Here is a 27254-nt window from a genome sequence, read left to right as displayed (position 1 = left end):
CAGGTCCATCGCTGGATCAGTTCTCGTACATCTTTGAACTTGAGATTAAATCACAGGTACACTCTCCATGAGCAAGAAATACAAAATATTGACACAATTGTCTTCTGGCTTGACTTGTAACGGCAGTCATGAGAAAGCTTCAGCATTGGCATGCTGCTTGGAGTTGCAATACTGTAAGTGTGTGCTGATCATATCAATGACCATCTTTGCCATCTACTAGCTGCAAAGAAGATGGACCTTTTATACGGCCCAAAGATTGTAGCCAAGGGTCAATGATCCACCAAAAGGGTAAAACAGCGCCCATAAAGGAAATGGTGGAACCTTACACCGAAAATGATGCTCAAAGCTTCATTTTCTACCTGAGCGTAATTCATTTCTGTACTACTAAGAGTGCATGAAGCAAATTCTCTCGGTTGTACCCCTCCTGAAGACATAATGTGCGAGACAACTGCACCAATCCCATAGAACGGGGCACCACAAGCTAATTGCATCTTCAATTTGGGATTATAATGAACCAACAGCTCTGACTCTGACTTCAGCAAAACCTCTTTCATTTCATTGTATGCATTTTCATATTCTTCTGACCAGCGCCATTCCTGTTTGATGCATAATGTTTGTAAAAGGCTTCAATCATGTTCCGAAATTCCACACAAATTTACCATAATAATTGATCAATCCTAAAAAATTACCTTAAGTTTCACATTTTGAGGACATGGTGCTCCTAAATTGCTGTCATCTTTGGTTCTCTGTGTAAACCGTTTTGTCATAGAATAGAATCCATACAGTGCAGAAGGAGGCTATTCGGCCCATGGAGTCTACACTAACTCTCCGAAAGAACACTCGACCTATGCCCATGCCCCTGCCCTATCCCTGTAACCCCAACTAATCTTTTGGTCACAAAGGGCAATTTAGCATGGCCAATCCACCTAATCTGCACATCTGTGGACTGTGGGAGGAAAATGGAGCACCCGGAGGAATCCCACGCAGACACGGACATAATACGCAAACATCACAGTCACCCGAGGTCAGAATTCAACCTGGGTCACTGGTGCTGTGAGGCAGCAGTGCTAACCACTGTGCCGCCTATTGATTATATGACCATATTATTTTATGGATGACTTGGGAAAAGTCACACTTTTCCCTAACTCTGGTTGTGGTTCTGGGACAGCTTCAGGGGAGCTTCCAAATTCATTAAATGTTCCTGTTCACTTGAACCGGTGATGAGTATGTCATCGAAACAACATTGCACTCCATTCAACCCACTTAGAATTTGATCCATGGATCTTTGAAAAAGAGCAGGCTCAGATGACAAAAATTAAATCTTGTGTAACGAAACAGACGTTTGTGCATTAAGATGGTGAATAGTGACTCTGATTCGGTCGCCACATCCATCTGCAGATACCTGTGAAAGATCCATTTTACTGAATATCTGTCCTCTAGAAAGTCCAGCAAAGTAGTTTTCCAGCAGCGGCAGTGGATAATCTCTATGCACAAAACTGGGTTAATAGTTTTTAAATCTCCTCAAATTTTCACGTCATCCCATTTTAAAACTGGAATGATGGTGTCGCCCACTTGTAGCAATAGGTTGAATGACTCCAATTCGTATTAGAATCATAGAATCACTACAGTGCAGAAGGAGGCCATTCGGCCCATTGAGTCTATACCGACTCTCTGAAAGAGCACCCTACTTAGGCACATGCCCACCCTATCCCTATCCCCATGCCCAATAACCCCACCTGTATATTGAGAAGGTGTAGGTGTTCTTCCCCTTGGACGCTAGAGGGCAATTTAGAATGGCCAATCAACGTAACCTGCACATCTTTTGACTGTGGGAGGAAACAGGAGCACACGGAGGAAACCTACAGACAGTCACCCAAGGCTGCAATTGAACCCGGGACCCTGGCTCTGAGGCCAGTCTTTCTAGTTCTTGAACTTTAGGCTTGATGGCATATGGTGTGGTTCCAGTTTTGAGACATTTGGGGTTTTTTAGCGTATCATCCATGTGTTAAACCAAATTCATAATATCTAGCTAATCATCTTAAAGATGCTACAAACTGTAAAATACTTGCCCTTCTCCCTGATCTGTAACCTTTCTGCAATCAATAACAGTTTTTAGGAGAGAAATGTCTCTTCACTGAAGGAATTGTCTCCTTGCTGGGTGAACAAGATTCTGTAGCAGCATAAACATTTTATGGTCATCTATGCTGAGAAATGTTTGTGGCTTTTAGATCCTCCAGCATCTGATTAGCTATTAGAAACAATTGGTATCTTAATCCGTTTCACAATCCTCATCAAACGTGTCCATGGTGCCCGTTTTTCCCACCATTTTTGGATCCAGGCTCCTCTGGTATATACTTCCTTCCAAAAGAATGGCACAAACAAGAAAAGGCTTGGGAATCTTTCCCTTTTTTTTGGTTTTGGCTGGGTATTTTGACTTTTCTCCCGAGTAGTTGCCCATGTAGAGTCAAGAAACTGATATGCCCGTGTAACTTCGCCATGTGCGTGGTCGCTGCAGCCCAGACCCCACTCACTATTTCCCGACTGCCTTCTTACTCACAGTTGCAGCTGAAAACTTTGTTAAAGCTTCACACCGGTAACTGTGCTTCATCTGATGTCTGTGGGCATGCGCAAGTCTGGTTCGAGAAACTTCCGTTCCCAATGCAATCCCACAATTAGTCAGCGAATATCTTTGCAGCAATTTTTCCTGCCTCAATTCTTGTTGCCAGTTTTCACTCTTGTTCTATTTCTTTGTTGCCGCAAAGAGAAATGCTATAGAGGGGCCCACACTCTGGATTGTTGTAAAACACAATGAAAGGTTTGTTAAGGATGTTGCACATACAATCAAGATGATGACCTTTCCAAAGTTCCTGCAAACACACTTTGACATCACTGCAAATCACGTGATGCAGAACCAGCAAGAATGTATTCCCAGATATATACGCTTACTTTTTGCTTGTTGCAAGCACATTAGCAATTGAAAGCGAAACTGTTGTAAGTTATGGAATTAGAAATTTACAGATTTAAAGGCAACCATTTGGCCAATTATGCCTGCATTGTCTCTTTACAGTCATGGCAAACTAATCTAAGTGCTCTACCCAAAAGTTTGTAATTTGTTCAGCTTGAAATATTTGTCCGCTTAAATGAGGCATTTCTCTCTCTACTTTCCTGCAACAAACTATTCCACGATTCAACAATTCACTGCATGAAGACATTTTGCCTAACCTCTCATCAATTTATTAGGGACAGTTTTAAATTGATGACCCATCATTAATCACACAGGGTAAATGGTCTGTCTTTCTTTACAATATAAAAACTCTTACAATTTGAAATAAATTATATTAAATTTCCCCTTGGCCTACTCTGCTCCAGTGGAAAAAGTTCCACCATCTCAAATCTCTCCTTTATAATTTTTAGTACCCATCTATGGTAACGTAAATCTATAATGTTACGTTAAAGTACTTATTCACACAAAGGTGGGAAGTGTGGAACTCTTCCACAGTTTGCAGTTGATGCTAGCTCAATTAATAATTTTCAACCTGAGATCCATAGATTTTGCGATCCAAGAATGTTATGGAATATGGAGCAAAATTGGATAAATAGAAATGAGCTACATATGGGCTATTACTGCTATTCTCATTTGTACTATATGGTCTCCTTATCAGTTCTAGAATGTGGAGTCCAAAATTCCACCCTCTGACTGGGTGCATCTCTGATGCAACAACTGGTTCTGCCAGGATTTCCACTTGGCAAGGAGAGGGCCACAAATTCTGATTTTGGGGGGTTGGGTCTGTTTCTTTTAACCTATTGTCCTATTCTACCAAAGGGTGGGGCTTTGTGGACGTTATAGGGCTTTGTGGACGTTATGGGGCTTTGCCAGAGGTTCTGTTGCTAATATGCATCTGTTTGTCTCCGTGAAAGGATACTTGGGGAGAGAACTGATTGCTTTACACAGGCAACCAGATGTCTCCTGTTGGGAGATGCAAGTTTGTGGTCCCTAATTCTACTTGCTCTCTTGAGCATCCTCCGTTGCGATCAGGAACAGCATGATGTCACTCTGTCTGTACAACTTATCATTCCTCCATTCTTTGATGCCATTCCCAGAATGCTGTTTGATATTTTTGTGACCTTGTTCTCCACACCTTTCAGCTTCTTGAATATGTACTTCATTTCCTTCTAGTTATCTCTGCATTAACTTTTATTGGCTATCAGTCTTCTTGTCCCACTAACCTATATCGTCCCACTAACCTACATCATCCTGTACTTCTTGCTGTATCCGTTGCTATTAGCTAAAAGGTTAGGAGGGGTTATTGGGTTACGGGGATGGGGTGGAAGTGAGGGCTTAAGTGGGTTGGTGCAGACTCGATGGGCCGAATGACCTCCTTCTGCACTCTGTTCTAAACCCCTACTTTTTTGTGTTGTCAGCAATTTTCGAAATACAAAGCCCAATTCCAATGTGTCTGTACGTGGATCCAGCACTGACCCTTGGAGTGAATATTAACCTCTCTCCAATCCTAGCAATAGTAATAAATAAAAACGAAATGCTGGAAAACCTCAGCAGCAGGTCTGGCAACATCTGTGGAAAGATTTCTTTCTCCACAGATGTTGCCTCCAACCTGCTGTGTTATTTCAGCATTTTGTTTTTTATTTCAGATTTCCAGTATCCGCAATACTTTTGCTTTTATTCCAGTGTTCACAACTTCAACCAGATTTCCACCTATTGTGCCACACGATGGATTTTTCTAACAAGCCCCTGTAAGCCATCCTATCGAGTGCCTTCTGAAAACCTAAACATACTGTATCTACTGCATTCCTCATGCCTATCTGATTGGTCACCATTTCAAAATAGTTGCATTTTTCAAGTAGGACTTCCCTTTAATAATCCATACTGACATTTCTTGATTATCCCAGACATTTCTAAATACTCAGTAAGATGAGTCTTGGATGAAAGTAAATGGCCCGAGCAACGATACCGATTCACCTTTTCCATTTTTGAATGTGTACATTTTAGTAGCTAGTAATGTGCTAGTTGGTTATTCTGAAACATTTGCTTACAGGTTTAATCGAATTTCTCAAACGAGACAGACAATGCAACATGATGGTCTGAATTCACTCAAGTATAAGGTGTTGGAGGTCAAGAAATATCCCTTGTACACCTTCATTGATGTGGATATTGGTGGGCCTGGAAGAGCCCCTTCAAGATAACAGTGGTGACGAACTTCCTGGAGAGGAAAAAAAAGTCCACGAAATCTCAGTTCTTAAAAACCATCCTGCCTACTATATGTGCCTTATTCAATTACATGCTGCATTTGCTCCTTATATTCGTCAAAGTTGATGTTGAAATCCAATTGCGACAGGGATTTCTTTGCCTAAATTCCAGGAATTTGAACATCATGCATTTTCAAAATGCATTCTTTTATATCTCAAACTGTTTTTGCATGCAAGATTTTTAAATGATCTCCCATCATGTTTCTTCGTCCAGATTTGACTTTGACTCTCAGGAACTCTATCACTGTTCTAAATACGTTGCTTTTTTCAATCATCCGTCAGCTGAGACAGCATTTGTTTTGATTATCTGTGTTACTCTGCTGTCTTTTGGATAGCTTTGGAAACATTCCTAATTTATTTGTAATCCTTATTTCTTTTTTTATGCCCACACTAATGCCTGGAAAATGTGTTGCCTGAAGTGTGAAACAAATGCTGTGAAAGTAAGCTGTGATGCCTAGTTGTCAATGAATTACATTTCTCCATTAGAGGACATTGACTAGGAGGATTTGTTCTCTTTTTAACAGTACAATCTGTTCAACTTGAGCTACATCCCATCTGAATTCAGCTATCCATTGTGAAATCCCAATGTTGTGACGATGACGTTAGCCCACTGGGGACCTGATTCTTGAGTTAATGTCTAGATTAGATTGCTAATTTTTATTTTGCATGTTCTCAGGATGTGAGCAGTCCTGTCAAGGTCCAATTTATTGCTTGTCCCTAGTCCTGGTGGGCCTTCTCCTTGGATTACTGCAGTCCTTGTGGTTATGGTGCTCCTACAATGGTGGTAGGTAGAATATTCTAGGATAGTGATCCAGCGACTACGAAAGTATGGTGATGTATATCCATATTAGGAATGTATGAGTTGCAAGAGATGGTGTTTCAATGACATTTACTTTTGAGTTTGCTGTCCCCTGAATTGACTTTGTCAATATGAAAATGCTGGCTTATTTTAAATAACACATTTGGAAAGCAAGTGGAAGGGCCTCCGTTTCTGTTAGTCTGTTTGGCTGTGACCAATACATGTCAAATCCTAATGGAAAGATTTCAATGAAAATGGTACACAAAGGGTATGGCCCAAGAAAGAGTTAATTAATTTTTGGTGACTATGCAAATCCGTACCCTGGAAATTTGACCTTTTTCGTTTGGAATGTTGTGGATTTATTGTTTGAGTGTTGTGGATTGCCTTTGCTGATGTGGTGCAATTTGTAATGGCTATCAAAACGTGAACATCGTTTTCAGAGCAAGTTGGTAGATGTAGATTGTCCTGAAGTCTCCTCAGTGAGATGGAAGGATTTCAGAAAAAGAAAGCCCGAAGGAAGATTGGTAATTGTTATTGGTTTGTGTTAATATAGCATGGCGGACATATAAATCTACTGACTGTCCCCTTTGCTCCTTTTGCCTGCTCCCATCTCACCCTCCAACTCAAATACATGTACACCGTGCACATCCTTCATTCGCGCGCACACAACGGTGTATGCACTCTTCCAGAAAGCGAGCGGGTGGAGGAATGGGAAGCCCACCTGCAGTTTTGGGAGGGGGGGGAAATATTAACAAGCTATTGAGCTACTTGAAAAGAATCAATTATATGCAATTTCTCATTGTCGGATGCAATGGGTGTTGATGGAAAAAAGGTTTGGGAATGTTTTACAGCAGGAATGACAAGCGGCGCAAGGATGGATGATGCAGCTTGCCACTGGGATCATGGCTGCATGATTCTGCTGATGAGGGGTGCAATGTTTATGATTTTGGACTTGGGCCTGCCATGAGGAATACAAAAAGAGATTAAGAGGGGAGGGGAGGGGGGAGAGAGAGAGCGAGGAAGAAGTGTTAAACCTCATTACCCCACTGAAAACACACACTGCATGTACATGCATTTGCATGCGCACACACACAGACACACACACACGCGTAGTCATACATTGCTTTTTCTTTAAACATAAGTAAGATGGAATCGTTGCCACTTTTAGCCAAAGAATGAGATTCAGATGACATAATTCACAAGCTGCACTTTGGTCCTGCACGGAGTGTTTACAAAGTTTTAAAGAACAGAAGATTTGAATAAGGTGGGCCTTGCATTACAGGATAGCAGCAAAGGGCCTTGAGTGGTATCAGTCCAACACTGGATTATGGCCAAAGTACAATCAAGGGAGTTGTCAGCATTTGTGGCTGTAGCCAGTTTGCTGCAGAAGTTGTGCCAGCAAACAGCAATTCGTCACACACCACTGCAGTTACTTCTGGAACTCTTCCAGAAATTATATTGCTAAAGATTTTTCTCTTCTGGAGAAGTTTACATGCAGTTAACTGTCAGATAGTGGACCATATCCTCTGTATAATCACTTAGTCATTAGCTGAACATGAATGAAAGACCAACTTGGCAGGTGAGGCAGTTTGCAATGGTAACCTGATTTTTAAAATATGTCTACATGGCTGAGCTCCCAGTGTCCCGCTGCGGCTGACTCCTACTTGGAAATATCCTGGCTTGTATTGTCTGGCATTTCTGATTGCTTTGGCTGTTTACTTAACTGTGGTTGTGAGCTTGCACACTGCTCTTCAGGATTCCTTCATTCTGATTTGTGGCAACCATTTTTGCATAGACAGAAGAAACTTGTCTTAAGGTGTATTTGTTACCTCAACGTTTGCTTAGCTACTGGGAACCAAGAATTCAGAGAAATCTGAGATTAGCTAATACATGCAGGGCAAGGTTAGTACTGAAACCTTGTTTCAAGAGTAAATAATGGGACTTCCATGGGTATTTAGAAAATGGTGTCTTATAATTTAAACCATTTTATGTTTTGGTTATGCTTAGATTCTTGACCCTATTCTCTGGTTGTGAATTGCATCAGGAAAGGCACTGGCATCATGGTACTGTCACTGGACTAGTAATCCAGAGATCCAGAATCATGCTCCCGTGTTCGAATCCCGTCATGGCAGATGGTGAAATTTGAATTCAATAACAAACTGGAATTAAACGTCTAATGCTGACCATATAACAATTGCCGATTGTCATAAAAACCCATCTGTTTCACTAATGTCCTTTTGGGGAAGGAAATCTGCTGTCCTTACCTGGTCTGGCTTAATGTGACTCCAGATCCATAGCAATGTGGTTGACTCTTAAATGCCTTCAGGGGTGGGCAATAAATGCTGGCCCAGCCAGTGGCTCCACATTCCATGAACAAATATTTTTTTTAAATTGCAGTTGCACCTGGCATAAAACGGGCTGCATCACATGAGTCCTCTAGAGGAGAAATATTTGTAGGCTGCATGACAATCTTTTGGAGCTTTTCTTTCTTTAGTCCCAAAGTATCATAGAGGTGAACACTACAGAAGGGGTCCACTTAATTAATCGGACTGAATTTTAACTCTAGATTGGTGAGGAAATGATGAATCATGACAGAGGTTCAGAATGCAGGGAGTCTCAAAGGCGAACCTAACATGCCTCCTTGCCAGTTTTAATGAGGTGGCCTGAGGGGCACGTGAGAAAGTTGCTTGAAAGAGGCAGGTTGGGGATTTAAGTATTGAGACCTCATGCATTCATTTTAGCAGTTACAGGTTCCCTGGATCTCTGGGAATCGACCGCTTAAAGGAGGGAAGAAGGGCTGCATCTGAGGTAAATACCTTTTACAGTATTGCTTGTGGGACAGGAAGAGAAGTACTGCTTCCAACCCAACAAGCTAACCTGGGGCAACACCTACCAATAATATTTCTGCTTCCATCAAAACTCTTTCCCCCTTCCCATTCCGACCACCATTTGTTTTCCTGCATCTTGTATGCTGTCTGCTCTCCCCTCCGGCCTGAGTGGCAGTCAGATGCTTCCATTTGTTTCTACTTCTTTAAAATATTGTTGCAAGGATTTTAGAGCAGTGATACTTAGGACAATATAAAATTTTTACCCGGACTCAGTAGCCGGTCTCGGCTATTAAGAATGGAGGGTAGCGTGGAGCACAATCAGATTGGAATCTTCTATAAAACTGTTCTCCCGGTGCCTAAAATGTAACACATGGTGGGCAAAGGGAGGATATTTCACAGGCAGCAAATTAGGAAAAGTGAGGAAATAAAGCATGCTACCATTTATGCAGACATGGGCATCCAGAACTGTTTCTAAACTGTTCAATGAAGAAAAAACTGCAGCTGTGATATGTATACATTTGCTATGTTCACACTGAGATGAGGGAAATAGGAACAGAAGGGATCATTGCAATCTATTGAGCCAACCCCAAGAGTGAAATTGTGCCATGTCTTATTTTACAATCGTTCCTTTCACAAAAATATTCTCCGCTTCTTCTTGAAGTTGCAGGCACTTTTCTCCATAACCTCTTGGGCAGTCCAATCTACATTCACCGCCCTGCCAATTGCTAAACCTAAAGCTTCTGAGATTTAGCCTGTGCCCTGGTTACAGTTTGTGGTTCTGCCAAGTATTTTATATGTGCCTCGTTCTTCTTCAGTATAACATTGCCAGTTTCCTGAAGCCAAAGTTTTTAATTTCTGCTATCAATTTATATACGCTTAATATGAACAAAATAAATAGAAGCTAGAGTAGGCCATGGAATACTTTCCATTTGACTGGATGAGTGCAGCTCCAACAAAAGCTTGACACCATCAAAGTAGGCAAACCAGCCCACTTGATTGCTATCTCTTCCACAAAACGCCAATCCCTACACTGCCAACGAACAGTGGCAGCCATGTGTACCATCTATACGATGCACTGCTGAACCTTGCCAAGGTACTGAGGCAGCACATTCCAAACCCCTGACCAATATCATCTAGAAGGATGAGCAGATACCTGGGAACCCCACCACCTAGAGGTTCCCTTCCAAGTCACTCACCACCCTGATTTGAAAATATATCACTGTTCCTTCATTGTCACTGTCACTGGGTCAAAATCCTGGAACTCCCTCCCTAACAGCGCTGTGGGTGTACCTATACCTCGGTAACTGCAGTGATTCAGGAAGGCAGCTCACCACCATCTTCTGAAGGGCAACTAGGAATGGGCAATAAATTATGACAACCAGTCATAATGCACACATCCTGTAAATGAATTTTAAAAATTGGTATTTTGAGTCTGTTCTGCCATTCAACAAGATCACAGCCAATCTTCTACCTCAACTCCACCTCCTAACATGATAATCCCTTTGGAACCCAAATTCTATCAACCTCTTGAGTGTTCTCAACTGAGCACCCACAGCTGTCTGAGGTGAAGAATTCGAAAGATTTACAAACCTTTGAAGAAATTTCTCCTCGACTCAGTACTTATTCGCTGACCCCTTTATTCTGAGCGTGTCACATGGACTAGATTCTGAAGATAAAAGCAATTACTGCGGGTGCTGAATCTGAAACAAAAACAGAAAATACCATATCAGCAGGTCTGACCGCATCTGTGGAGAGAAAAGGGAGCTAACGTTTCGAGTCTGGATGACTTTGACAGTCATTCAGACTCGAAACATTAGCTCCCTTTTCTCTCCACAGATTCTGTCAGACCTGCTGAGATTGGCCAGTATTTTCTGTTTTTGTTACACTATATTCCGAAGCTCTTTAAGGCCAGGATGTTTCCACTCTAATTTGGTGTATGCAGCCCTGTGTAATGTTTCCAACACTGATCTGTGAGGCGCTCGTCTTTTTTTTCACTTTGATGTAGCATGTCAAAATATTCCTGCTTGTGCATGAGCTGATTTTGGATCGACTCCAGAAATTCATGATCTCTTCTCATTTATGCTTCCCAGCCTTAACCATTTTGCCTACATCAATTGTCAAAAGCACTGCCAAAATTGGAGCTTACAGCATCTATTCCAATATGTACGTGCCTTTTAAGAAGTCCAATGAATTTGTTAGACATGGTCTCCCTCCTGCACACCCAACTGACTTCCTCTTCATTTCTCTGAATGTTTCACTATACCCTTTTTCAAGATGCCCCCTCTATGTTACAAGCTACAGATTCAATCTGAGCAGAGCCCCTGTTCTGTGCTGTTGTTTGTAGATATTAAAATGACAGACTTGAGTTTTCAGTGCAGCAAGGCAATATAACCCATTCCATCAGCTTGAGGTTCATGTCACGTGACTTCCACAACTCTACCCTGGCTTTGACAAAGGATGTGTATCACTTTGTCTGGGTTTGGAAATGATTAATTATTCCAACCTTTTAAGTCTTTTAAAAGAGGTTGTGAGGTCCTTTTGTCTGGTTGGCCAGGCCTAGTTTATGAAATGCAAATTGCCTTTGTATACTTACCTTTGAATTTGGTGTCTCCAGGCCGCATTGGGACCTTGGTGTCTCTTCAGAAATAAGGAGTGCTGGTCTCTGTGATACTACCATGCTAACTCCTTTTGTTTGAGGGTCGCAGATCGACAAAACTTCAGGAATTTTAAAATGGTCTTTCCCCAGTTTTTAAAATTTTAGAAATTAGCCATGAGAATATCTATATTTTGTAAAAATTATAGTGTGAGGTCTTAGTCCCTTGACAATTGTTAAAGAATGCCATTTCTTCTTAGCACTGACACAAGAAATCTGGATAGCTGTCAACCTTGATCTCCCAATAACATGGCAGGCCAGTGATTCTCCAGGGATCTTGTAAGTTTCCCTGAACCTTTCACATTCCTTTGTCTTAATCTCATTTTGGATTTCTTCCCATACTTTTCTGTTCATCTCTGCCCTCTGACCTACCTGTGGATTTCTGGTTGAGGAACATTCTCTTTCTCGTCTCTCCTCTGATACTTTTGTTGTTGTTCCCTTTTTCTCCTTCCTGTGTTATGTTCCCTGCGAAATATGTTTATTTTATTTTCGCATTAATATATTTTGTTTGGAGTATTTTGTTCCTACGTATAACCTCTCATCTTACTATGGGGTGAATTTCCTCAGATTCTATGTCTTTTTGCTGCAATGTCGGTGGTAAATTAGTGAGGAGGGCATTGGCCTGAAAATTCATTACTCCATGTTTTTAGGGGAGGGGAAGGGTAGCTGAGAATAGCAATTCAAGCCATCGATTGTCGGGGCTTTAGCAAAGGAAAATGGGTTGCTAACCTCTCCTCTTACCCCACAGTGACCTCTTGGTCTAATGCGGATTCACTGTTCAAATTGAGGAAGGTTCCAAAAGTTTCCATCTTGATATTTTGCACAGTCTAAGTTACTTGCTGTTTGTTTCTGTGTGTCACTGCTTTCCCGTTGTGAACGGCCTTAATGGCCGCAGCCCATAATTTTAATTGTCTTCAATTCTGTCTTCACATTCTTGATTGGCCTTATACCAAAATATTCCTGTATGGTGTATTGTCAAAAACTGATCAGTGGTTTATGAACGTTTTGAACAGGTGAGAAGATTGCAGTGTTGGAGCTGTTTCACTGAATTTAATGCTGTCTTGTTTCATAGTAGGTTTATTATTTGACTGTCTTTTTATTCAAAAATACTATCCTTTCAAACTTGTTGGTCTGTTGCTAATTTGGAGAGCATGCATGTGCTGATTTTCTTTTGTACCTTTATCTGGTGCTTTGAAAAGACTGTACTAATGCAAATTCAATAGCCATTTTGTGATGTATATACTGTACTGCAAATTATACTAGTTAATTTTACTGTGCATCATATTTTAAGTCTGATTCACCATGAAATAATTTGACTTCAAACCTCGCGCTTGAATAGAGTGAGATATAACCAGGTTTTAAATAGTCAGAAAACTATCTTTGCTATCTTCAAATTCCCCAAATGTTTGTGTAGCTGTACTAGTCAGATAAAGGATGACTCTGCTTTGGGGGAGGAATTCTAGTCACCCTGATGTCAAACATTGATTTGTCAGATATAAAGTGGAATTCTCTACGTTCTCTGCTGCAAAAGCACATGCTTCAATTCTAGCAACTGTTCAGTCCAACTATGTTTTACAAAAACAACTTCAGTGCAATAATTATTTATACTGTGGTCATTTGTATTTTGTATTGAATCACCTTGAAATACAATTTGTTTGCGAGTGTTTGTACATAATTTGACTTTTGAGCCCAATAGTCCATTTTTAAAAAAAAAACTCTGTATAATTGGTTTAAAACTACTAGCTGTCAGAAAATATTTCAACAATTAGATTTTTGTTTGCCAACAATTAACTTGGTTTTTGTTGGACTTGTATGATAAGTAGAATCTTCTAATGAATAATTGCCTCAATTTCTATAAAATTCTGAATGAACTGAAAAGCTCAGATTGTGGAGAAACAAAACATGCAGTGCAATGTGGATAGTGTACTGTGCAACAAGGTTTTTTATTGAAACATCTCCCATGGTGTTTCTCCAGTTTAAATCAATGCTAATTATTCTGCTGTTTTGAAGCAGCTACATGTAACTGCAAGTGTGTCCATGATGCCAGACAGTCCAATTGTGAAGTTATTTAGATACAACTTGTTTTAAGTGGATCAAGGTCAATTAGAGGACAGAGGGAAAAACAGGAATGATGATTTCTCGTACAAATGGTTAATTTCACCAATATCAATGTTTGCATTCTTCACAAGCTCTCACCCACACTCTAATCGCCTTTTCTCAGCCACTCTCTTATCCTGTTACCGTCTCCCTCATGTATGCATCAAACCTCCCCTTCAATGCTTTCTTCAGCCAGTGCATGTGGCAAGCATTCAGAAAGTTGTATTTCTAGCACTGAACATGTGCATTAAGGTATAATAATCTTTATTGTTACAAGTAGGCTTACATTAACGTTATGATACTGTGAAAAGCCCCTAGTTGCTACATTCCGGTGCCTGTTCGGGTACACGGAGGGAGAATTCAGAATATCCAAATTACCTAACAGCAATAATCGCTTGTCACAAGTAGGCTTCAATTAAGTTACTGTGAAAAGCCCTCGTTGCCACATTCCGGCACCTGTTCAGGGAGGCCGGTACGGGAATTGAACCCGCGCTGCTGGCATTGTTCTGCATTACAAGCCAGCTGTTTAGCCCACTGTGCTAAACCAGCCCCAATACTAATCAACTGAAGATAAATTTGCATGTGGGAAAAAAAACTTGTTAACCATGATGATTCTGCTGTATTCTTCCTGCTATGCCCTTTTTGATTTCTTCTCTCTGACTCCCTATCCTATTGAGCTTTCTCTATTGTGGTGAAGAGCACAATTTGTGCTCGTGTGTAGCTTTATTCTGAACAAAAACAGTGCCTTTTCTGATGAATCATGGATCTGGATAGTAATAGCCAGACGTGTTAACATTATCCGTTAATGATTCTTCATTACACACCCAGCACTGATGCATCAATCAGTGCATTTGCCCTTTAAATCGAGGAATCAATGACAGGGCAGCAAGTAATTTGGCATTTGATTCTTTGGGTTTGTGTCTTGTCTTTTTGTAAAACTTTAGATTCTCAGTCCTGTAATTTGTTTCCTTTCCTTCTATAAGATGTTTCTACAAGCTAGAGGCTTTGAGTCTTTTTGAAACTTCTCGGAGCCTCAATAGTTCTGTGTTTTGCTGTCCTCCCAGTTTTAACTCCTGGCTGTCCAAAATTGATCAAGCCTCCGACTCAACGCTCTTCTGTGTTCCATTGGTGTGTGGTTTTTCTTTTAGACTATGAGATGTGAATACCATGGAGATAAAAAAAATTGAAGTCGATTGATGTTTACAGTCAGTTTTACAAACCCTTGCACTTTGGAATTGAATATGCAAATTGTTTTTATTTTGAAAAATAATTGTGGATTTCTACTTTACTTTTTCTAGAAAGACCAAAGTACACAATTAGCATAACTTTTATTAAAAAGAATCTTATCAATGTTTGTACAAGCATGTTCACTTGGAAATAAATGCTTAAAAAGTTTCAATCTCTCTTTTTGTTTCAAAAACAAATGTCAGGCTTATTGTTTTAAGATATGAATGCAGTGCTGAGGAAGTGCTGCACTGTCAGACATACTGGGCTGGGTTTTCACCTAAGGTGGCGCATCTTGCCTAATATCTTAAGCTTTGATCAAATCACCTAAATCCTCTAAATTAGCACTGCTGCCTTACGTCGCTGAGGACCCAGGTTCGATCCTGGCCCTGGGTCACTGTGTGGAGTTTGCACATTCTCTCTCTGTCTGCATGGGTCTCAGCCTTACATCCCAAAGATGTGCAGGGCAAGTGGATTGACCATGCTAAATTGCACCTTAAAGTTTTATGTAGCTGCAGCATAACTTCTGTCCCTTCTAGTATTTTAGTCCTCTAGCTATAAAGTTCACATTTCATTAACCTTTTTGATTGCCTTCTGTACCTGAACATGACACTTTATATAATTTATGTGCATGGACCACCATTTTTTTGGGCCTCCACCATTTTGAAAGTATGTTGTTCAATCTTTTGAGTTGCAAGTGGATGACTTTCCATTTGTCTGTTATTGATATCTTTATAATTTTTTACATCCGTCTCCATTTTGTCCCATGCCATGGATCTTCATCAGCAAGCTTCAGATATGTGGCTTTCTAACCCATCATCTAGGTCAGTGGTTCCTAATCTTTTAAATAATACGGCACACTTCAATGCGGCAGACTATTCCACAGCGCACCCACTTAAACTCTACTGGACAGGTTCAAAAAGCAATTAAAGAGGCTAATGGAATCTTAGCCTCCAGGAGGGGCTGTGTTACATAACAAGTGGAAGTTCAGTTCCGGATTAAGAGGGAATACACAGAAGGTGCGGGTCTGGGTCGAAGGTGTGGGGCTGGGTCAGAAGGGTCGGGATTGATAGCACTAGCAACAGTGCCGCTCCTGATAGCCCCGGGGAAATACTCAGGGAGTCCGGTAATAATAGCTTCATTGAGAATTTGGAAGCAGTTTCGCCAACACTTCGGGTTGGGGGCAGGGTCAAGGAAAATGCCGATTCGGGGGAACCGCCGATTTGAGCCAGGGAGGTGGGATGGAAATTTTTGGAAATGGGAGGAGAAGGGGATTAAGACACAAAGATTTGTTTCTTAGGGGTCGGTTTGCAGGATTGAAGGAGCTGCAAGTGAAATATGGGCTGGAGCAGGGGGAAATGTTTAGATACACGCAGGTTTGAGATTTTGCCAGAAAGGAGATACAGAGCTTCCCGGTGGAGCCGACCTCCACATTGCTGGAGGAGGTGCTGACGATGGGGACTGGAGAAGGGTGTAGTGTCAGCAGTTTACGGAACTATTTTGGAAGAGTAGAAGGCACCACTGGAGGGTATCAAAGCAAAGTGGTAGGAAGAGTTGGGAGAGGATATGCAGGAGGGGTTCTGGCGTGAGGTGCTCCGGAGAGTGAATGCCTCCATCTTGTGTGCGGGTTTGGGGCTGATACAGCTGAAGGTGGTATACAGAGCACACCTCACGAGGGCAAGGATGAGCCGATATTTTGAAGGAGTTGAAGATGTGTGTGAACGTTGCAGGGCAGAGGGGGGGAGCGGGGTGCTAATCACGTTCATATGTTTTGGTCCTGTCCAAAGCTAGAGGATTACTGGAAGGAGGTTTTTAGGGTAATCTCTAAAGTGGTGCACGTGAAACTGGCCCCTGGCCCCCGGGTGGCCATATTCGGGGTGTCAGACCAGCCAGGGTTGGAAACGGGTGCGGAGGCAGATGTTGTAGCCTTCGCCTCGTTGATCGCCCGAAGGCGGATCCTGATAGGTTGGAGAGCAACCTCTCCACCCCGTTCCCTGGCGTGGCGGGGGGATCTGTTGGAATTCTTGACTCTTGAGAAGGTTAAGTTTGAACTGAGGAGAAGGATGGAGGGGTTCTACAATTCATGGGCGTTATTCATTATGCATTTTCAAGAACTGGATAACATTGAACATTAGTTGAGGCGTGTGGGTTGGGGGGTAGGGGGGCTGTGTGTTAATGGCGACTATGGGTGATCCCTAATTCCTTTTTGTCATTTGTGTGAACATGCGGGCTAATGTTTGGGGTTTGGTGGGAGGATGGGATTGTTGTTGTTGATATGGGATTGACATATTTGTTACTGATTATGGTTTATTGTTGATGGGTGTAAATTTGGGAGAAAATGTGAAAACGAAGAATAAAAATATTTATATTTTTTAAAAAAAAAAAGAGGGAAAAAACAAACTCTAATTTTCCACCTGTTTGGTGAAGCAGCCACAGCACTCGGGATCCATTTCAAATATTATTCTTCAGTCTACGTTACCACGTTATGGGGTGGAGATTACTTTTAGCATTGTTTGTTTGCTCCCTCTATTGGCTAAGCTTTGTTCATCAGTATTCAGGTATGCGATGGAGTGACACCAATCCCAGTTCTGGCCTCCGTATCAACACATTTTTCCATGAAACATCTACAGTTAATTCTGTCACCTCGCCATTGAGAAACATGACACACCCACGAACGTCAGTGGGTTGGCTGTTTTAGCCTGAAACCAGTATTTCTGGTGCAGCACCAACTTCGGCTTTGCTATGTTGCTTTCTTTTCTGAATAGTGATTAAGAGTCAAATGGCATCTAGCGAATATAGGTATTGGAGAATAGCACAGATTAATGTATGGCTTAAAGAGTTGGTGCAGGAGGAAGGGTTTTAGATTCCTGGATCACTGGGACCGTTTGTGGGGAAAGTGGGATCTGTATAAGTGGAATGGTCTACATCTGAACCAGAGTGGGACTAACATTCTTGTCAGCGGGTTTACTGGTGCTGTTGGGAGAAGTTTTAAACTAATTCAGCAGGGGGAGGGGACCCAGACTTGGCAGAATAGGAACACCGCATAATACAGTGAAGCAGTCAAGTCAGATGGAATATCGAAATGAGGGGGGGGGGGGGCGTTCAGGCCCAACATGTCCCCTCTAGAGTGAAGGGAAGGAGTAACAAGCCCAGATATATTCAGGATACGATGAGAAGGAAAACGCTTTTAGCAAGTACAAGGGGAGTGCATTAGTGGAGTACAAAGTGCAGGATGCAGCTTCAGAAAACAAATTGGGAAAGCAAAGTGCAGGATGTAGCTTAAGAAAACAATTCGGAAAGCAAAGAGGGGATATGAGAACGCTGTGGTAAAAGTTGGGGAAACCCCAAGATGTTATATGAGGGCAAAGGAGATTGTGGGGGGGAAGAAGAGAGAGAAAGTGGGCATGATACGGGGAAGGTCCGAGGAACAAAGGCGTGTTTGTCCACAGATCTCAAACTTGTAGGGCAGGTTAATAGGGTGGTGAAAAGGCATATGGGACACTTGTGTTTATCAATCGAGGCATAGATTACAAAAACAGGGAAGTTGAGTTGTATGGAACGACAGTGAGGCCACCGCTAGAGTACTGTGCAATTCTGGTCACGACATTAGACCATAAGACGTAGGAGCGGAAGTAAGGCCATTCGGCCCATCGAGTCCACTCCACCATTCAATCATGGCTGATTTCAACTCCATTTACCCGCTCTCTCTCCATAGCCCTTAATTCCTCGAAATCAAGAATTTATCAACTTCTGTCTTAAAGACGCTCAACTTCCCGGCCTCCACCGCCCTCTGTGGCAATGAATTCCACAGAGCCACCACTCTGGCTGAAGAAATGTCTCCTCATCTCTGTTCTAAAGTGACTCCCTTTTATTCTAAGGCTGTGCCCCCGGGTCCTAGTCTCCCCTGCTAATGGAAACAACTTCCCTACATCCACCCTATCTAAGCCATTCATTATCTTGTAAGTTTCTATTAGATCTCCCCTCAACCTCCTAAACTCCAATGAATATAATCCCAGGATCCTCAGATGTTCATCGGATGTTAGGCCTACCATTCCTGGGATCATCCGTGTGAATCTCCGCTGGACCCGCTCCAGTGCCAGTATGTCCTTCCTGAGGTGTGGGGCCCAAAATTGCTCACAGTACTCTAAATGGGGCCTAACTAATGCTTTATAAAGCTTCAGAAGTACATCCCTGCTTTTATATTCCAAGCCTCTTGAGATGAATGACAACATTACATTTGTTTTCTTAACTACGGACTCAACCTGCAAGTTTACCTTTAGAGAATCGTGGACTAGGACTCCCAAGTCCCTTTGCACTTCAGCACTATGAATTTTGTCACCGTTTAGAAAATAATCCATGCCTCTATTCTTTTTTCCAAAGTGCAAGACCTCGCACTTGCCCACGTTGAATTTCATCAGCCATTTCTTGGACCACTCTCCTAAACTGTCTAAATCTTTCTGCAGCCTCCCCACCTCCTCCATACTACCTGTCCCTCCACCTATCTTTGTATCATCGGCAAACTTAGCCAGAATGCCCCCAGTCCCGTCATCTAGATCGTTAATATATAAAGAGAACAGCTGTGGCCCCAACACTGAACCCTGCGGGACACCACTCGTCACCGGTTGCCATTCCGAAAAAGAACCTTTTATCCCAACTCTCTGCCTTCTGCCTGACAGCCAATCGTCAATCCATGTTAGTACCTTGCCTCGAATACCATGGGCCCTTATTTTACTCAGCAGTCTCCCGTGAGGCACCTTATCAAAGGCCTTTTGGAAGTCAAGATTGATAACATCCATTGGCTCTCCTTGGTCTAACCTATTTGTTATCTGTTCAAAGACATTATTAGAAAGGATGCGATTGCAAGGAAGGGGGTGCAGAGGAGATTCACCAGGCTGTTGCCTGGGATGGAACATTGTTATGAAGCTCGCGAGGTTGGATCAGTTTGGGTTGTTTCCATTGGAGCAGACGGAGGGGCGACCTAATTGAGGTGGTACAAGATTGAGGGGCATGGATGGATAGGGAGCAGCTGTTCCCCTTCGTTGAAGGGTCAGTCACCAGGGGACACAAGTTCAAGGTGAGGGGCAGGATGTTTAGGGGGGGGGGGACATAATGAAAACCTTTTAACCAGAGGGTGATGACTGCAATACACTGCCTAGGAGGATGGTAGAGGCGGATTGTCTCTCATCCTTTAAAAAGTATCTGGTCAAGCACTTGATATTTTAGAACATTTCAAGGCTCTGGGCAAAGTGCTGGCAAATGGGATCAGATAGGTTGGTCAGGTGTTTTTCATTTGTTGGTGCAGACTCCATGGGCTGAAGGCCTCTTTGCTGTATTTTCTGGGATTTTTCAGTTGCGAAATTAATTACATTCTTTTGGCCGAGGTGTTTTTGTTTAATAAAAGACCATGAAGAAAAAGTCGGATATAGGAGAATGGAATCCCATCAAATTGAAACGTTGGCTGAATCCCAAGGTATTAACTAGTTCTGTCATAGGAGTGAAAATGGAATTTCACAATTATCTCTTGGCTTCCCAAGATATAACAGAATTTATCACAATGGAACGCAGAGAGCACTAAGTGGTTCACTGGCATAGGTGCAAAATGAAAATAACCCAGAGGTTGCGAGCTCTGGCATATCCTGGTGCTTTGTGAGTTGATCACGGTAAGACAGAAATAACAATTCGCGTTGATTATTGTTCTGCTCTGTGCCACTTTAAGGCAGAGGTTTTAATCAGATTAATGGGCGGCACGCAGTGGTTGGCACTGTTGCTTCACAGCTCCAGGGTCCCATGTTCAATTCCTGGCTTGGGTCATAACAACATAAAAACTAGGAGCAGGAATAGGCCATCTGGCCCCTCGAGCCTGCTCCACCATTCAATGAGATCATGGCTGATCTTTTGTGGACTCAGCTCCACTTTCCGGCCCGAACACCATAACCCTTAATCCCTTTATTCTTCAAAAAACTATCTTTATCTTATAAACATTTAATGAAGGAGCCTCTACTGCTTCACTGGGCAAGGAAGTCCATAGATTCACAACCCTTTGGGCGAAGAAGTTCCTCCTAAACTCAGTCCAAATCTACTTCCCCTTATTTTGAGGCTATGCCCCCTAGTTCTGCTTTCACCCGCCAGTGGAAACAACCTGCCCGCATCTATCCTATCTATTCCCTTCATAATCTTATATGTTTCTATAAGATCCCCCCTCATCCTTCTAAATTCCAACGAGTACAGTCCCAGTCTACTCAACACCTCCTCGTAATCCAACCCCTTCAGCTCTGGGATTAACCTAGAGAATCTCCTCTGCACACCCTCCAGTGCCTGTACGTCCTTTCTCAAGTAAGGAGACCAAAACTGAACACAATACTCCAGGTGTGGCCTCACTAAAACCTTATACAATTGCAGCATAACCTCCCTAGTCTTAAACTCCATCCCCCTAGCAATGAAGGACAAAATTCCATTTGCCTTAATCACCTGTTGCACCTGTAAACCAACTTTTTTGTGACTCATGCACTAGCACACCCAGCTCTCTCTGCACAGCAACATGTTTTAATATTTTATCATTTAAATAATAATCCCTTTTGCTGTTATTCCTACCAAAATTGATATGAACCCATGCTGCGTCTGCCCAATGGGACAATTTCCATCCAGATGCCTCGCTATTTCCTCCTTGATAGATTCCAGCATCTTCCCTACTACCGAAGTTAAGCTCACTGGCCTATAATTACCCGTTTTCTGCCTACCTCCTTTTTTAAACAGTGGTGTCACGTTTGCTAATTTCCAATCCCCAGAGTCTAGTGAATTTTGGTAAATTCTCACTAGTGCATTTGCAATTTCCCTAGCCACCTCTTTTAGCACTCTGGGGTGCATTCCATCAGGTCCAGGAGACTTGTCAACCTTTAGCCCCATTAGCTTGCCCATCACTACCTCCTTGGTGATAACAATCCTCTCAAGGTCCTCACCTGTCAAATAGCCTCATTTCCATCAGTCACTGGCATGTTATTTGTGTCTTCCACTGTGAAGACCGACCCAAAAAACCTGTTCAGTTCCTCAGCCATTTCCTCAGCTCCCATTATTATTAAATCTCCCTTCTCATCCTCTAAAGGACCAATATTTACCTTAGCCACTCTTTTTTGTTTTATGTATTTGTAGAAACTTTTACTATCTGTTTTTATATTCTGAGCAAGTTTACTCATAATCTATCTTACTCTTCTTTATAGCTTTTTTAGTAGCTTTCTGTTGCCCCCTAAAGATTTCCCAGTCCTCTAGTCTCCCACTGATCTTTGCTACTTTGTATGTTTTTTCCTTCAATTTGATACTCTCCCTTATTTCCTTGGATATCCACGGTCGATTTTCCCTCTTTTTACCGTCCTTCCTTTTTTGTTGGTATAAACCTTTGCTGAGCACTGAAAAATCGCTTGGAAGGTTCTCCACTGTTCTTCAACTGTTTCACCATAAAGTCTACCTTAACTAGTTCTTCTCTCATCCCATTGTAATCTCCTTTGTTTAAGCACAAAACACTAGTCCTTGATTTTACCTTCTCACCCTCCATCTGTATTTTAAATTCCACCATATTGTGATCGCTCCTTCCGAGAGGATTCCTAACTATGAGATCCTGAAACAATCCTGTCTCATTACACAGGACCAGATCTAGGACCACTTGTTCCCTCGTAGGTTCCATTACATACTGTTCTAGGAAACTATCGCGGATACATTATATAAACTCCTCCTCAAGGCTGCCTTGACCGACCTGGTTAAACCAATCAACATGTAGATTTTAAAAAACCATGATAACTGCTGTGCCATTTCTACATGCATCAGTTATTTCTTTGTTTATTGCCTGCCCCACCATAATGTTACTATTTGGTGGCCTATAGACTACTCCTATCAGTAACTTTTTCGCCTTACTATTCCTGATTTCCACCCAAATGGATTCAACCTTATCCTCCATAGCACCGATGTCATCCCTTACTGTTGCCCGGATGTCATCCTTAAATAACAGAGCTACATCACCTCCCTTACCATCCCCTTTGTCCTTCCGAATAGTTTGATACCCTCGGATATTTAACTCCCAGTCGTGACCATCCTTTCACCATGTTTCAGTAATGGCCACTAAATCATAGTCATTCACGGTGATTTGCGCCATCAACTCATTTATCTTCTTCCGAATACTACGAGCATTCAGGTAAAGTACACTTATGTTGGCTTTTTTACCTCTGTTCTGAATCTTAACACCTCGATCAGTAACCTCTCCTAAGTTATATTTCCTCTTAACCTTTCTCCTAATTTTCCTTGTCGTTGAACCCATATCTTCATGTAACAACCTGCCGCGTCGCTTACCATTAATGTTTTCACTTCCCGTTTTATTCCTTTTAGTATTCCTGGTCCTATTCACTGAGCTCCCCTCAGTCACCGTACCTTGTACTGTCGCCCTTTTTGATCTTTGACTATGGCTTCTGTGCCTTACACTTTCCCCCTTACTGCCTTTTATTTCTGTCCCTGTTTTACTACCTTCCAACTTCCTGCATCGGTTCCCATCCCCCTGCCACATTACTTTAAACTTTCCCCAACAGCTCTAGCAACCCCCCCACCCCCCCAGGACATTGGTTCCAGTCCTGCCCAGGTGCAGACCGTCTGGTTTGTACTGGTCCCACCTCTCCCAGAACCGGTTCCAATGTCCCAGGAATTTGAATCCCTCCCTCTTGCACCATCTCTCGAGCCACGCATTCATCCTCTCTATCCTGACATTCCTGCTCTGACTAGCTCGTGACACTGGTAGCAATCCTGAGATTACTACCTTTGATTTGCACCACTATGCACGAGAACTGCATGTTCTCCATGTATCTACGTGGGTTTCCTCCAGGTGCTCTAGTTTCCAACACAGTCCAAAGATGTGCAGGTTAGGTGGATTAGTCATGCTAAAATTGCCCTACGTGTCCAAAAAGGTTAGGTGGGGTTATGGGAACAGGGTGGAGGTGAGGGCTTAAGTAGGGTGCTGTTTCCAATGGCTGGTGCAGACCTGATGGGCCGAATGGCCTCCTTCTGCACTGTAAATTCTATGATTTTAATGATGCCAACAATTCATGCGTGAATATTTCAGAAAGAGTCCAGGTTTGCCTGGTCGAGTTCTAACTTAGAAAAAGAATGGGAAATTCCACCTCAGGAATTTGAATCTATAATCCAATTCAAAAATATTTTGTGTTTGGTGCACCTTGACTTGTCCAAACCAGGATCTTTATTGAGTCTTGTGTGGTAAGATTGCAATCTGTTACAGAGCACATTATCATGGAGTCTCCTTATTACTGCTCCACTGACCATTCACGTGTATGTCTTGTTATCATGGTCGGATGTGATTCCACTTGTATGGGAGTAGCTGGTCACCTGACCATGGTCTTGATACCGCATGGTATGTCTGCACTGCCACCTACCGGTTGGAGGTCGCACACCATCCATCTATGATATTGCCCATAAGCCTATCACTACAGTAATGAAAGCTCCATGTATCCCTGGGCAAGCCAACAGCCTTTCCTGATAAGCAGGGTGGTGCGGAGACTCTAGGCTGACGGCCTCTCTGGTAACTGGGGTGGTGGGGAGATTCCAGGCTGATGGTCCTACTGGTTGAATGACCACAAACTCTGGATTGTAACAAAACCCGCTTTCGAGCCAGGGCCTAGGCATTGTGATGTCATCTCCTTCCCTGTGCTGCTATTGTGCAGGCGTTCCACCAGTCATGGAAGGGGGTGGGTCCTGTGTCGCTGATTGGCTGGCCCACGGATATACTTGCAACTTCACATACAACAGCTCAGTCTCTGGGTTTTTTCATCAAGGTGGAGAGTGATGTAGTTGATTCAGAGACTAGGGTCCTGAATCTTGAGGGAAACTACAATGGTTATGAAGTGTGAGCTGGCTTTGATGGATTGGGAAAAGGGGTGGATGGGTGGATAGACAATGGCAAACATTCAGCGTGAACTGCAAAAAATTGTTTCTTCCTATTTGGTTCAAAACGGGAAAGGTAGCCAAACCAATTAGAGATAGTATTAAATGCAAGGAAGAGGCATATAGATTGGCTAGGAAAACAAGAGACTTGAAGATTGGGAGCAGTTTAGAATTCAGCAAAAGAGAACCAAGGGATTGATCAAGAGGAAGGGTTAAATAGAGTACGAGAGTAAGATTGCAGGCAACATAAAAACTGACTGTAAAGCTTTCTACAGGTACGTGAAGAGAAAAAGATTGGTGAAGACAAATGTAGGTCCCTTACACTCAGAAACAGGGGAATTTGTAATGGGGAACAAAGAAATAGCTGATGAACTAAATAGTACAGTGCAGATAAGGCCTTATCTGTAATCTTGTAGTCTGCTGGAGTTCTGTTGTTGCTACTCTGTCCTCTGCTCTGGTCCCTCTGTGGATGGCCACCTTCTTGGCTGATGGTATCATTGTTGTTGTTGGCTGTCGATAGCTACAGTCAAGAGAGCGAGTAGTGGGCTGCGCAGCACCCTTTAACCGAGACCTTTGTGCTCTTTTGTGCTGACCCAGGTGACGATCCAATGGATCGATCACCCTGATCGATCTTAACCAATTGGGGGGGGGCACCTTGATGGCTGGGCGGGTCCCAATCGGCCATAGTCGTTGGTGTCTGAGGCATGTAGGCCTTCCCAAATAAGGAACGAAACTTATCGTCAGTTTCTACCTGTCCCGGGGTGGCCATTTGCTGTCCTTTTTCCGATGTTAGTTTCTGCATAAGTCTGAGCTGCAGCCTTTTGTATATTTGCAGCCTTTCTGTGCTCAGACTTGGCCAAATTTCCCATCGATCTCTGTGGGCGACCATTTTAGATGGCCACAGCATAATCCCCTTTTCTCACTCTTGCTCCGTTTTGTCATCCTTTTCTGTTCATCTCGCTCCCAGTTGCAAAATGCTGTGCTTTTATTTTTACATTTTAAAAAAATTAAATTTGATCTTGCCTCTTGCTCCCTCCTTTCAAACACTATCTTTCTGACAGAAGCTAGTGAAAGTTGCAATCCATCATTAAAACCACTCTTTCTTGCATCTTGTCTAACACTTCGTTATTCTATCACTTGCCAACTGTTACCAGGCACCGACACACAATTCTGACCATAATGTTATTGAACCTCCTGATATCCAAAGGAAACCTCTGCCAGGTGGCCAGCTAATAGAGCACGCCCACTGACACAATACCTCAAAAAATAAACACGAATCATCTGAAATTCTTTACTCCAGACTGGAATGCACTCTGTACTCTACAAACTGATGACAGCCCCATCTTGCAAGAGCGTGCCTGGTTGACTGCAAACATTACCTCTTGGGTCAGTAATCAGATTTCAGTTGGTGGAGTACAACTCTCAACCTGCTCGAGGTTGAGCCAGGGAAGATGTGGCCACAAGTGGAAGGTGAGGAACTGCTCAAATTGTGACTGGTCATCCAAGTTGGGCTGTGCCACCCATATACTGAACGTTTGAACAGAGTGTCCTACTGCTAGTGGCATCAGAGCCATTCACACTGCATCAGCTGAAGTCATTGAATGGATTGTTAAACTTCATGTAAAATTCTTATTTAAAAAAAATATTTTTATTTGGTTTTTGACATTTTACATATTAAACAAAACAATGCAAACCATCAAGAACAAACACCCACCCCATTCCACCAACCAATAACACAGCATTCCCCTCCCCTTAGCAGCTGATGGTAACCATCTCTTTAAAGTGCAGAATAAACAGACCCCATCTCGTGGAACAATCGCACCCCCCTCAAGGTAAACTTTTAAAAATAAATTTATAGAGTACCCAATTATTTATTTTTTCCAATTAAGGGGCAATTTTAGCGTGGCCAATCCACCTAATCTGCACATCTTTTGGGTTGTGGGGGTGAAGCTCATAGACACGGGGAGAATATGCAAACTCCCCACGGACAGTGACCCAGAGCTGGGATTCGAACCTGGGTCCTCAGCGCCATAGTCCTAGTGCTAACCACTGTGCTGCCCCCCCCTCAAGGTAAACTTAACTTTTTCCAAATACAGCAACTCCCACCAGGTCCCCAACCACACTGAGGCACTGGGTGGAGAGGCTGACCTCCACGCCAACAGGACCCGCCTGCGAGCAATCCGTGAGACGAAAGCTAAATCATCTGTTCACGTTCCCGCCTGCGATTCTGCTATGTCCGACACCCCAAATAAGGCCCCCAGGGACTAGGCTACAAATCTACGTGCAGGGTTGCTGACGTTTTAGAACTAGATAATCTGTTTTTCTGATTAGGGGATGACTCCTGCTCAGCTTTGAAATAATGCCATGGGATCAACCACCCAAACAAGCAGCTGGAGACCTCAGTTGAATGACTCATTCAATCAACACTGCAGCACTCCCTCAATTAAATACAGTAGAG

The 27254-nt window shown here is 42.7% G+C and overlaps 1 protein-coding gene across 1 annotated transcript in view; it reads left to right on the top strand.

The window, feature by feature from the left end:
* LOC140429713 (beta-1,4-galactosyltransferase 1-like) overlaps positions 1-5755 on the top strand; it is a 76199-nt gene extending 70444 nt beyond the window's left edge. Inside the window, 2 exon segments of the mRNA XM_072517043.1 lie at positions 5055-5184; positions 5186-5755. Of these exon segments, the coding sequence (XP_072373144.1) occupies positions 5055-5184; positions 5186-5332 (277 nt within the window). The 3' untranslated portion in view covers positions 5333-5755.
* The last annotated feature ends 21499 nt before the right edge of the window (positions 5756-27254 follow it).

The sequence above is a fragment of the Scyliorhinus torazame genome, chromosome 9, assembly GCF_047496885.1.
Source record: "Scyliorhinus torazame isolate Kashiwa2021f chromosome 9, sScyTor2.1, whole genome shotgun sequence".
Lineage (NCBI taxonomy): Eukaryota > Metazoa > Chordata > Chondrichthyes > Carcharhiniformes > Scyliorhinidae > Scyliorhinus > Scyliorhinus torazame.
The sequence above is the reverse complement of the archived record's forward strand: the minus strand, read 5'-3'. Positions and strand labels throughout refer to the sequence as shown.